The sequence below is a fragment of the Phacochoerus africanus genome, chromosome 9 (genome assembly GCF_016906955.1).
Source record: "Phacochoerus africanus isolate WHEZ1 chromosome 9, ROS_Pafr_v1, whole genome shotgun sequence".
Classification (NCBI taxonomy): domain Eukaryota; kingdom Metazoa; phylum Chordata; class Mammalia; order Artiodactyla; family Suidae; genus Phacochoerus; species Phacochoerus africanus.
Genome location: NC_062552.1, coordinates 9,463,933 through 9,475,985, shown reverse-complemented (window position 1 = coordinate 9,475,985; position 12,053 = coordinate 9,463,933). Strand labels below are relative to the sequence as shown.

Below are 12,053 nucleotides of genomic sequence, written 5' to 3'. Positions count from 1 at the left end.
CTACCTGCCAATGATCCTCTATAACTTACTTTCTGCTCTGTGTTGATTTTTACTGGAGCAGTGAAAATACAGGTGAAAAATAAATGCACTGTCAACACTGGAATGAAGGCATTCAACTATGGGGAAAGTGGATTTCCACATTCAGATATTTATACAGAAAATAAAAGTAGTGTTTTTTTTTTTTTAATTGAAAAACAAGACCAAAAAACCTGACACGAGCAAGCCCATAGGATCTAAAAGCCATTCCCAACCACACTGAAAAATTACTAAATGCAAGAGCTTGATTTTTTTCCCCTTTTGGTTCACACAGCTCGTGGTAGTTAAATTCTACTAATGACCATACAGACTTGGAGCCAACAAGCGCTCAATGAGAAAGGAAGAAAAAAATAACCTTACCTGCAGATGTGTGTTTGAACTTTTCGCTTTTCTTCTTCCTCCACTTCCAGGGCTTGAAAATCCTTCCCAGGTTGGCAAACTTACTCCTTCTCCGGATGGGTGGGGTGTGGGTCCCTGGGACAAGGGAGTCAGAACGCATCGCCGCCAGCCTCTCCACTTCCTCAGCTTGTTTTTGTCGAGAAAGAGATGGAAATAAAGAGAAAGAAAGTGTTAAAATGGGAGCCTCACAGACGGCCAAGGTTTTCCATGGTTACAGATAACAGAAACCACGTGACGGAACTTCCGTTTCTCTTTTTGCCTTTTGGAAGGGAAGTCATGCCAACGTGTTCTAAAGACTGGTGACAGTCAGCCCAACCCGAGGGCTTCAGAGCACCCTGACCTTAACCCCGGCTTGAGAAGGAGGATGAGGAGGTACAAGGGGTGGAACAGGACTCTCTGGACACGTCGGATGCTCCCCCAGGAGCCACGGATGGGGCGTCGGAAGAGTCCAATGACAGTCAAGGCAACTACGGGTCCAGCACTTTCTCGAGTCAGCCTTGGCAGCTGCGACCACTCCAACACGGTCAGCTGAGACAAGAGGGGGGAGAAGCATCCTTCCGCCGTCTATTCCCACACCCGTGTCGCCACCGCCCGCGACGCTCCTTCCTCGGACCTGCGGAAGCCCTGGGATCTGCAGAGCAAGTGGCTCCCCCTCACAATCCACTGACCGATTTTTGAATCACTTACACATCCTTGGATTTTCCAACTGCCTGAATTCCTCCAGGTCTTTGGGGTCCTGGTGCTTTGCTTTCATAAAAGGAAAAAAAAAAAGTCTTGGCCATGGAGAGCTGAGAGTGGCATTAGGTACTTCTAGACGAATCCCAACGATTGGGCCTTTGAGGACATGATGACTTTGAAATGTGTAAAGCCCAGCGAACCCTTTCCGAAGGGCCACAATCACTTTGACCTCTTTTATCACGTGGACTAAACCAAACTCTTTTCCAACATACATGAGCATTTACAGATCTCTGGGAGGTCAACAGACCCTGCCTTGAAGGTTTTGTTTTTTGTTTTTACCATCGCACCTGAGACACATGGAGGTTTCCAAGCTAGGGGTTGGATCAGAGCTGCAGCTGAGGCCTACGCCACAGCCACGCCAGATCTGAGCTGCATCTACGACCTACACCACAGCTTGGGGCAACACTGGGATCCTGAACCCACTGAGCAAGGCCAGGGATCGAACCTGCATCCTCACAGAGACAGTGTCAGGTCCTTAACCCACTGTGCCACAGTGGGAACTCCTGGATGGAATTTTTTTTTTCTTTTTTTTTGTCTTTTCTAGGGCCGCACCCAAGGCATATGGAGGTTCCCAGGCTAGAGGTCGAATCAGAGCTGTAGCCGCTGGCCTATGCCACAGCAATGCGGGATCCAAGCCACATCTTTGACCTACACCACAGCTCATGGCAACGCCGGATCCTTAACCCACTGAGCAAGGCCAGGGATCGAATCTACATCCTCATGGTTCCTAGTCGGATTTGTTAACCGATGCACCACAAAGGGAACTCCCCTGGATGGAATTTTTATGACAGGAATTATCAGAGAAAATCACCTCCTTGGCAAGATCAAGAGGCTGGGAGGGACTTGTCTTTCCAGAAAGTCCAATTACATCCAGAGCTGTGACCAATCCAGAAGCACTCGCCTGGGCCTCCTACACTATCCTTCAGAAAAACCTCCTAGGAAAAGGAACCCTAGTACACTGTTGGTGGGATTGTCAATTGGTGCAACCACTGTGAAAAGCAGTATGGAGATTCCTCAGAAAACTAAAAACAGAACTACCATTTGATTCAGCAATCCCACTCCTGGGCATCTATCCAAAGAAAACCACAACTGGCAAAGACACATGTACTCTGATGTTCGTTGCAGCACTATTTTCAACAGGCAAGACATGGAAACGACCTAAATGTCCATCGACAGAGGAGTGGATCCAGAAGACGTGGTACATATACACGATGGAATATCACTCAGCCATTAAAAAGAACGAAATACCGGCATTCTTAGCAACATGGATGGACCTAGAAACTATCATGCTAAGTGAAGTCAGCCATACAATGAGACACCAACATCAAATGCTTTCACTGACACGTGGAATCTGAAAAAAGGACAGACGGAATTTCTTTGCAGAACAGATGCTGACTCACAGACATTGAAACACTTATGGTCTCCAGGGGAGACAGTTTGGGGGGGTGGGGGGATGTGCTTGGGCTGTGGGATGGAAATCCTGTGAAATCAGATTGTTATGATCATTCTACAACTACAGATGTGATAAATTCATTTGAGTAATAAAAAAAAAGTGAAAAGAAAAGAAAAGAAAAACCTCCTGGACTTTACAACACAGGCTGTTCCTGGAAGCTTGATCTCACAACCTGATGTTTCACCTGCTATCATCCAACATGGTTTAAACTCGGCAGATTCAATCATTCCACAGACACATATGGAACCTCAACCATGTGCCGGGCAGTGGGCTATGGTGACAGATGATGACGGGATGATAAAGGCTCCTGGGCAAGATGGAAAGGACGCAGATGAATTTGAGAGACGTCTGGGAAGTAAATAGGGCCCGGTGACCGACTGGGTGGCTGAGGGAGAGCAGGCAGATCACTCCTGAAACCCACGTTCATGTCAGTGGCGTGGCCCCCTTCAGTCATGGAAACAGGGAACTCGAGGGGCAGGCGTTTGGGGGTGAGGGCAGTAACAACTCGGATACGTCGCATGGCGAAGGCACTTAAACCTTTGACTACCCGGGTCAACTTCTGACTACGTGGTTCGATGCATGGGTAGCTCCTCTTTTTTCTTTCTTTTTAGGGCTGCACTGCGACATATGGAAGCTCCCAAGCTAGGGATCGAATCAGAGCTGCAGGTGCCAGCTTATACGGCAGCTCACAGCAAGACTGGATCCTTAACCCACTGAGCAAGGCCAGGGATCGAACCCACAACCTCATGGATGCGAGTCGGTCTTGTTACCACTGAGCCATAACGAGAACTCCCGGGAGCTCCTCTTTTCCACTGTCTTAAGGGATCCCTTAATACTGTGCCAGACACTGATCCCTTCTGGAGCAGGTGCACAAAAGAACTGGACGCAGCTGGGCCGAGTCTAGAGGAGGAGACAGAGACATCAATGTGCCTCTGGGGGTAGGGTGGGAACTCTATCACATTCAATGAAGACAAGAGGAGAGAGGGGCTAACTCTGCTTGACAGAGTTGGAGAAGACACCCCAGGGAACTATCCGAAGGAGATGCAAATGGAACAGAGAGGCTGAAAGGACACAGCACATCTGGGGGCTGCAAGAAGCCCAGGGAACCAGGAGCGTCAGCAACGCTAAGGGGGATGGGGCGCTGGCGGTGAGAGTGGGGAGGGGTCTGGGGCGGATCCTGCAAACCTTCGGAAAGTTTATTGGGCGTTTGGATTTTGCCCTGTATACAGAGGGAAAAGGACAAGAACTTGAAAACGGGAATGGACGTTATTACAATCAACAAGTCTCCACACAGAGGGGTCACTGCGTATGAGTCTTAGGCTATGCCAGTAAACAACACAAATAAAAACGCCAACTCGCGGAGCTTCTCCTGGGAGGGAGGATGAGGAGCAGACAAGACACAGTCAAACTAAGTCAACTGCTTAGGGGAGAAAAGCGAAGGTGGTGAATATGGTACGTAGGTGAGATCACATGCACCCAGGTCGGGGAGGGGCTTGAGCTGTTGAGAAGACTTGTGACCGGGACACAGTGTGATCTGTTTCTTCGGAATATTATCCTAACAGCGATGGAACCTTGAACTGGAGTGTGGAGAGACAGGTGGCAGACGAGGAGGCCACCACGTTTATCTGGAGGCAGTGACTGGACTCCAAGTAGAGCAGTGACAGAGGGGACACAGAGCAAAGACGCCATCAGGCGGGGGAGGGGGAGCATCAACCCATCCCGGTACTTTGCTGGATAAACTTGGAGGAGGACAAGGACGCACGGGTGGTTCAAGTTTTTGTTTCCCGTGACTCAGGAGATAATGAAGACTTTTTCCACGAACTCTGATTATAAAGGGAAGAAGCAGAACAGGATGCTGCTCAATGATGAGGGCTTTGGGGCCAGATAATGAAGTGTTTTTGTGTTTTGTCTCAAAGTCTCTGGGACTTGCTTTTTTTTTGCTTTTTAGGGCTACACCTCTGGCATATGGAGGTTCCCAGGCCAGCCGATCTAATCGGAGCTACAGCTGCCGGCCTACACCACTGCCACAGCCACACTGGAGCCTTAACCCACTGAGCGGCGCCAGGGATCAAACCTGCAACCTCAATGGTTCCTAGTTGGTTTCGTTTCCATTGTGCCATGACGGCAACTCCTGGGACTTTGATTTTATTTCTTGGGGTGACAGAGAACTACTGAGGCAATGTCTCAGGCTGGGGATGGGGAGACAGATGACATCAGAAGGCGGAGCAGCAAGAGCCAGTGGGGAGTAAGAGACTGAAGGTGTAGGGAAGAGATCAAGAAGCATGTGAAAGAGCGGTCTTAGGAGAAGAGGGGGCATCAAAAGTAGGGGATCAAAAGTGTTTACGGAGGTTAGTTCCTGGAAGGCTTTATGCTGAGTTACTGAAAGTGTGAACCGAGTCTCTGATCACAAATGGCACAGGTCCCATGGGAACGAATCTAGCAGCAGTGGATAAAATGGGTTATTGGAGCTGATGGAAGAATATAAAGATTGAGGAGACTTTAAAGGTGGGTTACAGAGTGGCTCTGCAAAGTGGTTTCGAAAACCAACTACAGGAGCCACTGCTGTGGCCCTGTAGGTTAAGAATCTGACTGCAGCAGCTTGGGTCACAGGCAGAGGGCTCGGGTTCGATCCCCACCGGGCAAAGTGGGTTAAAGGATTTGGCACTGCCATAGCTGTGGTGTAGGTCATGGCTGTGGCGGGGATTCAATTCCTGCCCCAGGAACTTCCACGTGCCACAGGTTCGGCCATTAAAAAACAAAAAACAAAAACCCAACTACGAGGAGGAAATAGAAGCCTCTGGAGCAATAATGAACTTGGAAATCACTCTCTTTAAATGGTATCCACCGCTTGAGTTGCTGTTGCCTCAACAATGCTTGGTGACAATTGCAGAAAAACCATATCAAGGAGGCTTTGCGTCCAAGATGGGAACAAAGTCAAGACAGTCTGGTGATCTGATGCCCTCAAGATCACTTTCTCTTTCACATCCATCACCTTTTAAAACGTTCTTAACTTAGTGAATAATCAACTCAATCTCTTGCCCAGATTTTGCAAGTCTCCAAACCTACCTTCCCAGCCTGATCCCCTGTCCTCAAACCTGGATTTTATTTTATTTTTATTACTCAATGAATTTATTACATTGGTAGTTGTACAATGATTATCACAATCCAATTTTATAGGATTTCCATCCCACAACCCTTGCTAGATTACTCTCTCAGAAGCCTACTTTTCACAGAAACTTTCAACATCCCCCCACAACTTAGAGTAGATGGTTCTAATTCCCTGCCTTAGCTTTCGGGAACCTCCATCTAAGACACCTGCCCAGCGTGATCTTCCGGTACCTCTCTCAACACATGCTGTAGCCAAAGGGCAACACAGCCTAGGTCCCAACGGAATGGGGCTGGGCATCAAAATACTGAAATCATACACAAAATGTCACGTTTATTTGAGTAGCTCCATTTGGTTAGAAGAGTTCCCATTTTCTTTTGAGTCTCCAGTCTAAGACACAAAAGGCAAATGTTTTCAAGTACCCAAGGTGAAGCTTCTTTAAGTTCAGCCAACTTAAAACACCTACTAAGGATTAAAGGGAGTGAGTATCTACTGCAGCCAAAAACCCCTAAGGATAAACTCAAGATGCGAGTTATCCGGGATTGACACTCAGTTTGCTTCTGTAGTTGGCACTCCATAGTGATTTGTTAAGTGAGTATATGAATGGGGGTATCTGACTGAGCTCATGAATACTGTATTTTTTTTTTCCGGTCATGCCCACGCTATGTGGAAGTTCCCGGGCCAGGGAGTGAACCCAGGCCATAGCATGACCCGAGCCACACCAGTGACAACACCGGATCCTTAACTGCTGAGCCACTAGGGAACTCCTCATTCATACCATCGTGAGAGGTATGAAAATTAGCATCACCATTCGACTTAAGAAAAATGTACCACGAAGACTGAAAAGCTGTTTCATAATCACATCTTCCAGAAATGAATAAAAATTATTCCGAAATTACCACATTCAAATAATTATAAGAAATTAGGAGTGCCTTTGAACGGTTTAGAGTGGCAAGAAGCTGAGAGGCCTAATTGTAACTCTATTGTGAAATGAACCCTTAAGAAGTGTATTATTAAATTCAAGATGTTTAGCCCTTCATTCCAGATTTTTGAACAGGCTGGATTTCTTTACGTTTAATTGATTGATTGATTTTTTTTGTCTTTTTGCTATTTTTTGGGGCCACTCCCGTGGCATATGGAGGTTCCCAGGCTAGGGGTCGAATCAGAGCTGTAGCCACCGGCCTACGCCAGAGCCACAGCAACGCGGGATCCGAGCCGCATCTGCAACCTACACCACAGCTCACGGCAACGCCGGATTGTTAACCCACTGAGCAGGGGCAGGGACCGAACCCGCAACCTCATGGTTCCTAATCGGATTCGTTAACCGCTGCGTCACGACGAGAACTCCTAATTGATTTATGTTTTAATCATCCACATGCCTTCTTCCCCCAGCTCATTTGATGACAGGGGCCAGCTCTCAACCTGACTGTTTCGCCACCAGGTAATGAAACTGGAAGGCTTGGGAAGTGAGGCGAGAGGCCAGCTGTGAGCACAGTGTGAACAGGAAGCAAAACAGGGCTCGGAATAAAGTGGCTGCCATCGAAGCAACCAGAGGGCCGTGAGAGAGGGGGGCAGATGCCAATGGGAAAGGAGAGGCGTGTTTTATGACACCAGCTTTCTTTTGAAACAGATCAAGAAAAGGCTGCTTTGGAGTCCCCGTTGTGGCACAGCAGTCATGAAACCAACTAGCATCCATGAGGACACAGTAACGAAACCAACCAGCATCCTCCACCCTGGCCTCACTCAGTGGGTTAGGGATCCGGCGTTGCCGGGAGCTATGAGGTAGGTCGCAGATGTGGCTCGGATCCCACGTTGCTGTGGCTCTGGTGTAGGCTGGCAGCTGTAGCTCCGATCAGACCCCTAGCCTGGGAACCTCTATATGCCACGGATGCGGCCCTAAAAGCAAAAAAAAAAAAAAAAAAAAGAAAGAAAGAAAGAAAGAAAAAGGAAAAGAAAAGAAAAGAAAAGGCGGTATCCTCCTGATGCTGAGAGAAGAGTCAGCTGTCTGGAGAAAATGCTCACTTAGACATGAATCAGCTCGAATGTCAGCGGCCAGGACGGAGGATGCTGAACCCTCTGGTAGGAAGCTGGGCAGCGGATCTCATTTAGGGAGCTGAACGGGGGAGGGGAGCCCTGGACCCGACAACCTCTGGGGTCTTTCTGGCCCTTCCATCCAAGAAAATACCCTCCTAAGAGACCAGGGGTCTGGGCTCCCTCCCTTTCATGACATGGCTGGGATGGTGATTCTTCTTTATCTTTAGAAAAACAAGAGACAAAAATGCCTGATTACTGAGAATTCAAGTAGCTGTGTCTGTTTGCTCTGAAGCTACCCCTCGGGGCAGCCTGGGGATGCTCCTGGTGGGCTCTAAAAGCAAGCAAGAGAAAAGTGGGCAAGGGGCACCTTGGCTGGCATTTCCTTATTTCACTATTGCGTTTCTCACGGTGGCTAAGTTTTCCAAAGTCTTACCCCAAAAAAGCACCAACTCTGGTGGCCTGCTGGCCTAGAAAAGTGTTAAGTCGTTTAGTGTCCTCCTCAGAAGTTTGGAAAAAAGGAAGCCACAGGGTCTGTGCTATCTGATGTCTAGTCAACACAAGAGGCAGAAGGGCCAGGACATCTGGGGCCCCCTCTCTAGATCTTTCCACGTGCCAAGTGCTCTTAGGATTTTCGGAGGACCTGAGATTCTCACAGGTTGCATGACTTGTTCAACCCAAAGTGAACCCTAAAATAGAATCCTTGCATAGCAGGATCTGAGAACATTCGCAGAGGTTCCTTCCAACCTCATTGGAAAGGGTTATATTCTTGCCCTATCTCACCACCCCAGAGGCGCTCAAGATGGCTGTCAGTCAATGACACTGAGCTGCCCAGGGCTTAAAACTGTCACCTTTCTGCCTCAAGCAGCATTAGCTGCTTACAGCGGCAACATGATGTCGCACAGGTCCCTAGCCCTTTAGAAAGTTCTCAACGACTATGGCTTTCCCCTTGGAAAAAATGCACTTTGGGTTCTACAGAGACACCTTAACCACAGGAAAATGGAGAACGGATACAAATTACCACGCCAAAGAGGGCAGTGGTTTCCCTTTTTCATTCCAAAAGAAGTCATAGCATCCTCTCCTAGAGAGGCCAGATCTCCATGAAGAGTTTCTGTCCCACCTATAGCACTGATCTGGGTTAACCATGAGGTGCTTGGTTTTAGTTTGTCCTTTTAGAGCCGCACCTGTAGCACATGGCAGTTCCCAGGCTAGGGGTCAAATTGGAGCTGCAGCTGCCAGCCTCCACGACAGCCACAGCCATGACAGATCCCAGCTGCACCTGCGACCTACACCACTGCTTGCAGCCACACTGGATCCTGAACCCACTAAGGGAGGCCAGGGATTGAACCTGCCTCCTCATGGATACTAGTCAGGTTCTTAACCCACAGAGCTACAACAGGAACTCTCAAAGCATGTTTTAAAAATTAAAAGAATGATACCGTTTTATTCTAACAGCCAGGACCTACTACTTAGTCCCAGGAGGTGAGGCATGGGGGCGGAGAGGGGAGAAGGACTAGGTCCTGAGCGGTGGCCAGGGGGGCAAATGGAGGCTCTTGAGCCCAGAGAAGGTTGCCTGGTTTACAGAATGCACGTACGCCTAGGAGGGCGGGAGATAAAATAACACTCCACGTTGCCCATGAAGCTATTAAAGGATTCAGCAAAAACACGGAGGCGACGCCAGTGCTAACCCGTTGAGGACGAGGACCTGCAGTGTTCACCCCTTCTTTTCTGGCCCTGGCCTTGACCTTCCCAGTCCTCACCCATCCCTCCACCCTCTCTGTACCATCCTCCTCCTGCCCATGCCGGACCACTGAGTCAAAGGTAGATCCAATCTGCGCACTCGAAGTAAGGTGGAGACACCGCTCCCGGCCTCGCCAATGTTAATGAGAACACAGCTGTATCCCACCAAGGGTTTATCGGTCTTAACCCAAAGGCTGGTTACCTTGAGTCGTGCAGGCCTCTGGGAGGAGGGGAGGGCGCTCTGGTGCCTCTCGGCTACCTGGACACATCTCACTACCTGGGACTCGCCAAAGGAAAAACCCATCACATGCCCCGCAAAAAAGCACCTACTGCAGGCCAACCATCAGGACACTGGAGTCTTGGCCACTGTACCTCTAGAGGGACAGGAAAAGCATCTATGGAGAGAGCTGCTGAGCCATCCTGCTAGAGGAAAGGCATTCTTCACGCAGGAAAAGGAATAATGAGCTGCCTGGACAACCCAGTCCTGAGGGCACGGAGAAGGAAGAAAAACAGCGTGAGGCTGTGTGGACCTGGGCCCGTACTTCTCAGCATATTTGCTTAGGCACCTGGCCAGCTTCCTCCTCTATTTCTGGCTCCAGAGATTTCTGCCTGGTTAGAGGCAGTTCCACCCACTGCCGGGAGCAGGTCCCCAAGGACGCTTTCAGAGGCTTGCGGCTGCCTCCAGCACCATGACTAGGCGAAGCGCTTTGACACAAGGACACAAGGACACTATGACATCATGAAGTGGAAGGAGGAAGGGAAACGCAGAGATCCCATGGGCCCAAAGATGGCCCGAGTCCTGTGTCTGTCCATCTGCTCTTGAAGCAATAATTGAGATCCAGGAGGAATACGAGAATGTCTCTAAAACGGGTGATGTTTTAGCAAAGAGGCTAGTTCTACTGGTTGTGACATTGCAGGCTGCCGTAGAAGAAGCTATGGGATGAACGTGGTCTATACAAGTCTGCAGAACACAAACGAGGTATCCAGTTCCTTGTAAGAGGAAAAGAGTCTCAGGAGGACAGTGCTGCCATAGGCATGGATGTTCATGGCAACAGGCAGAATGATGATGACACTAGCAATGACAGCGACCATTTTTTATCCAGTCTGCCAGGCACTTGACTTCAGCGCTTAAGACGTGTAACCTTAGGCAATCCTCCCATTGATCCTAGGAGGTGGGGTTCCTCTTCTCCCCATTTTACAGGTGGGGAAATTGAGGAGAAACTCATGAAGATGTGATTCTGAGAGAAACCCAGGCTTTTAACTTAAGGACTTCCTCTATTGTCAAGAATACCTTCCCACTCTATACAAAGTCTGGCTTCTCAAATCTCTGTGTTAGTGACTAAAGTAATAGGAGAGCCTCAGGGACGAGGGAGCAAAGGAGCTTCTTTTTGAAAAGGCTACAGAACAGATGCCAACAGAGATTGATCCCACTCTAGCAAGAAAAAAGGGTGTCATCGGTCTGATTCTAGAATGTCATAAAATATATGCATACATAAAAGCATATTCATAAAATAGATGCATATACGCCTTGGAGGATAGATACCCACCTGAGGTCCCTAGGACACGTGGAACCAGTAGGATGTTCTCCATTAAGCACTTACACCACAGGCTACCATCAAGAGCTCAGCAGGTGCTAGTTTGACCCGGAATTGGCTCAGATTTGCTTCACTTGGAAAATGCTATACATTGTGTACAGTAGAAAGAATCTCAGTTCTGAAACCAGGAAGATGTGGGTTCAGATCCAGACTCTACCACCTTAGAGCTGTTGGTGGCTAAGAATTCTTTCTGGGCTTCCTGCTTTTCCTCTGGAGAATCACTTCTTCTCCACTTCAAGTACTGCTGGCTCAGGAAAGGATGATCTCACTCCAATGTTCTGATTGGCTGGCATGTGACACAGCACCAGCCAATCAGAATACTGCACTCTCCAGCCACCTTCCCACCCTCAGTAATTTATTCAGGGATGAGCAATTGGGCCTTGCCAGGCAATGAGACTCAATTATGGATTTTGTTGGGGCTATTGATAGATGTGGTCTTTCAACTGGGCTTGCGTATAAAACACAGGCTCTAAGCCTGGTCAAAACAGGGGCCATAAACTCAAAAACCTTCACTCTGACTTGGTTGATATTAAACAAAATTTCTAGGGCACAATGGTAATTCATACACTTTGGGAGGAAACAATTCTATTATGTCAAGCACTTTCTAGCTTCTAAGCACTATGCTGAGAGGATATTTATTCCCACGACCACAGGCAGTCAATGGACAAAGAACATTGCTAATAGACAACACAGGGGGCGAAAAGTCTTATTTAAATTTATACACGTCTGCCTTGTTATATTTATTGAGATAGTAGGTGTCATCTGCAAAGTTCTTCCTGAGATATTCAAAACAAAGTCCCTATTTCATCTTCCGGGAATCTAACCTTTAATCATTAGAGCATGTCATGATTACAAAAATGTATAAAACCATTCTATGTTCCTTTAATCTACGGAATACATTTGCGCTGGCAATGGAACTTACTTAAATTATCAATGAACTCCCAAGTCTTATGTT

General features: G+C 48.1%; 1 protein-coding gene across 4 annotated transcripts in view; it reads right to left on the bottom strand.

The window, feature by feature from the left end:
- Positions 1-12,053, bottom strand: part of PHACTR1 (phosphatase and actin regulator 1) — a 321,038-nt gene that overhangs the window by 216,916 nt on the left and 92,069 nt on the right. For all 4 annotated transcript variants that reach the window (XM_047794426.1, XM_047794427.1, XM_047794424.1 and 1 more), the window contains exon 2: positions 397-561. In XM_047794426.1, coding sequence (XP_047650382.1) covers positions 397-535 — 139 coding nt within the window. In that variant the 5' untranslated portion in view covers positions 536-561. The remainder of the gene's footprint in view (positions 1-396; positions 562-12,053) is intronic.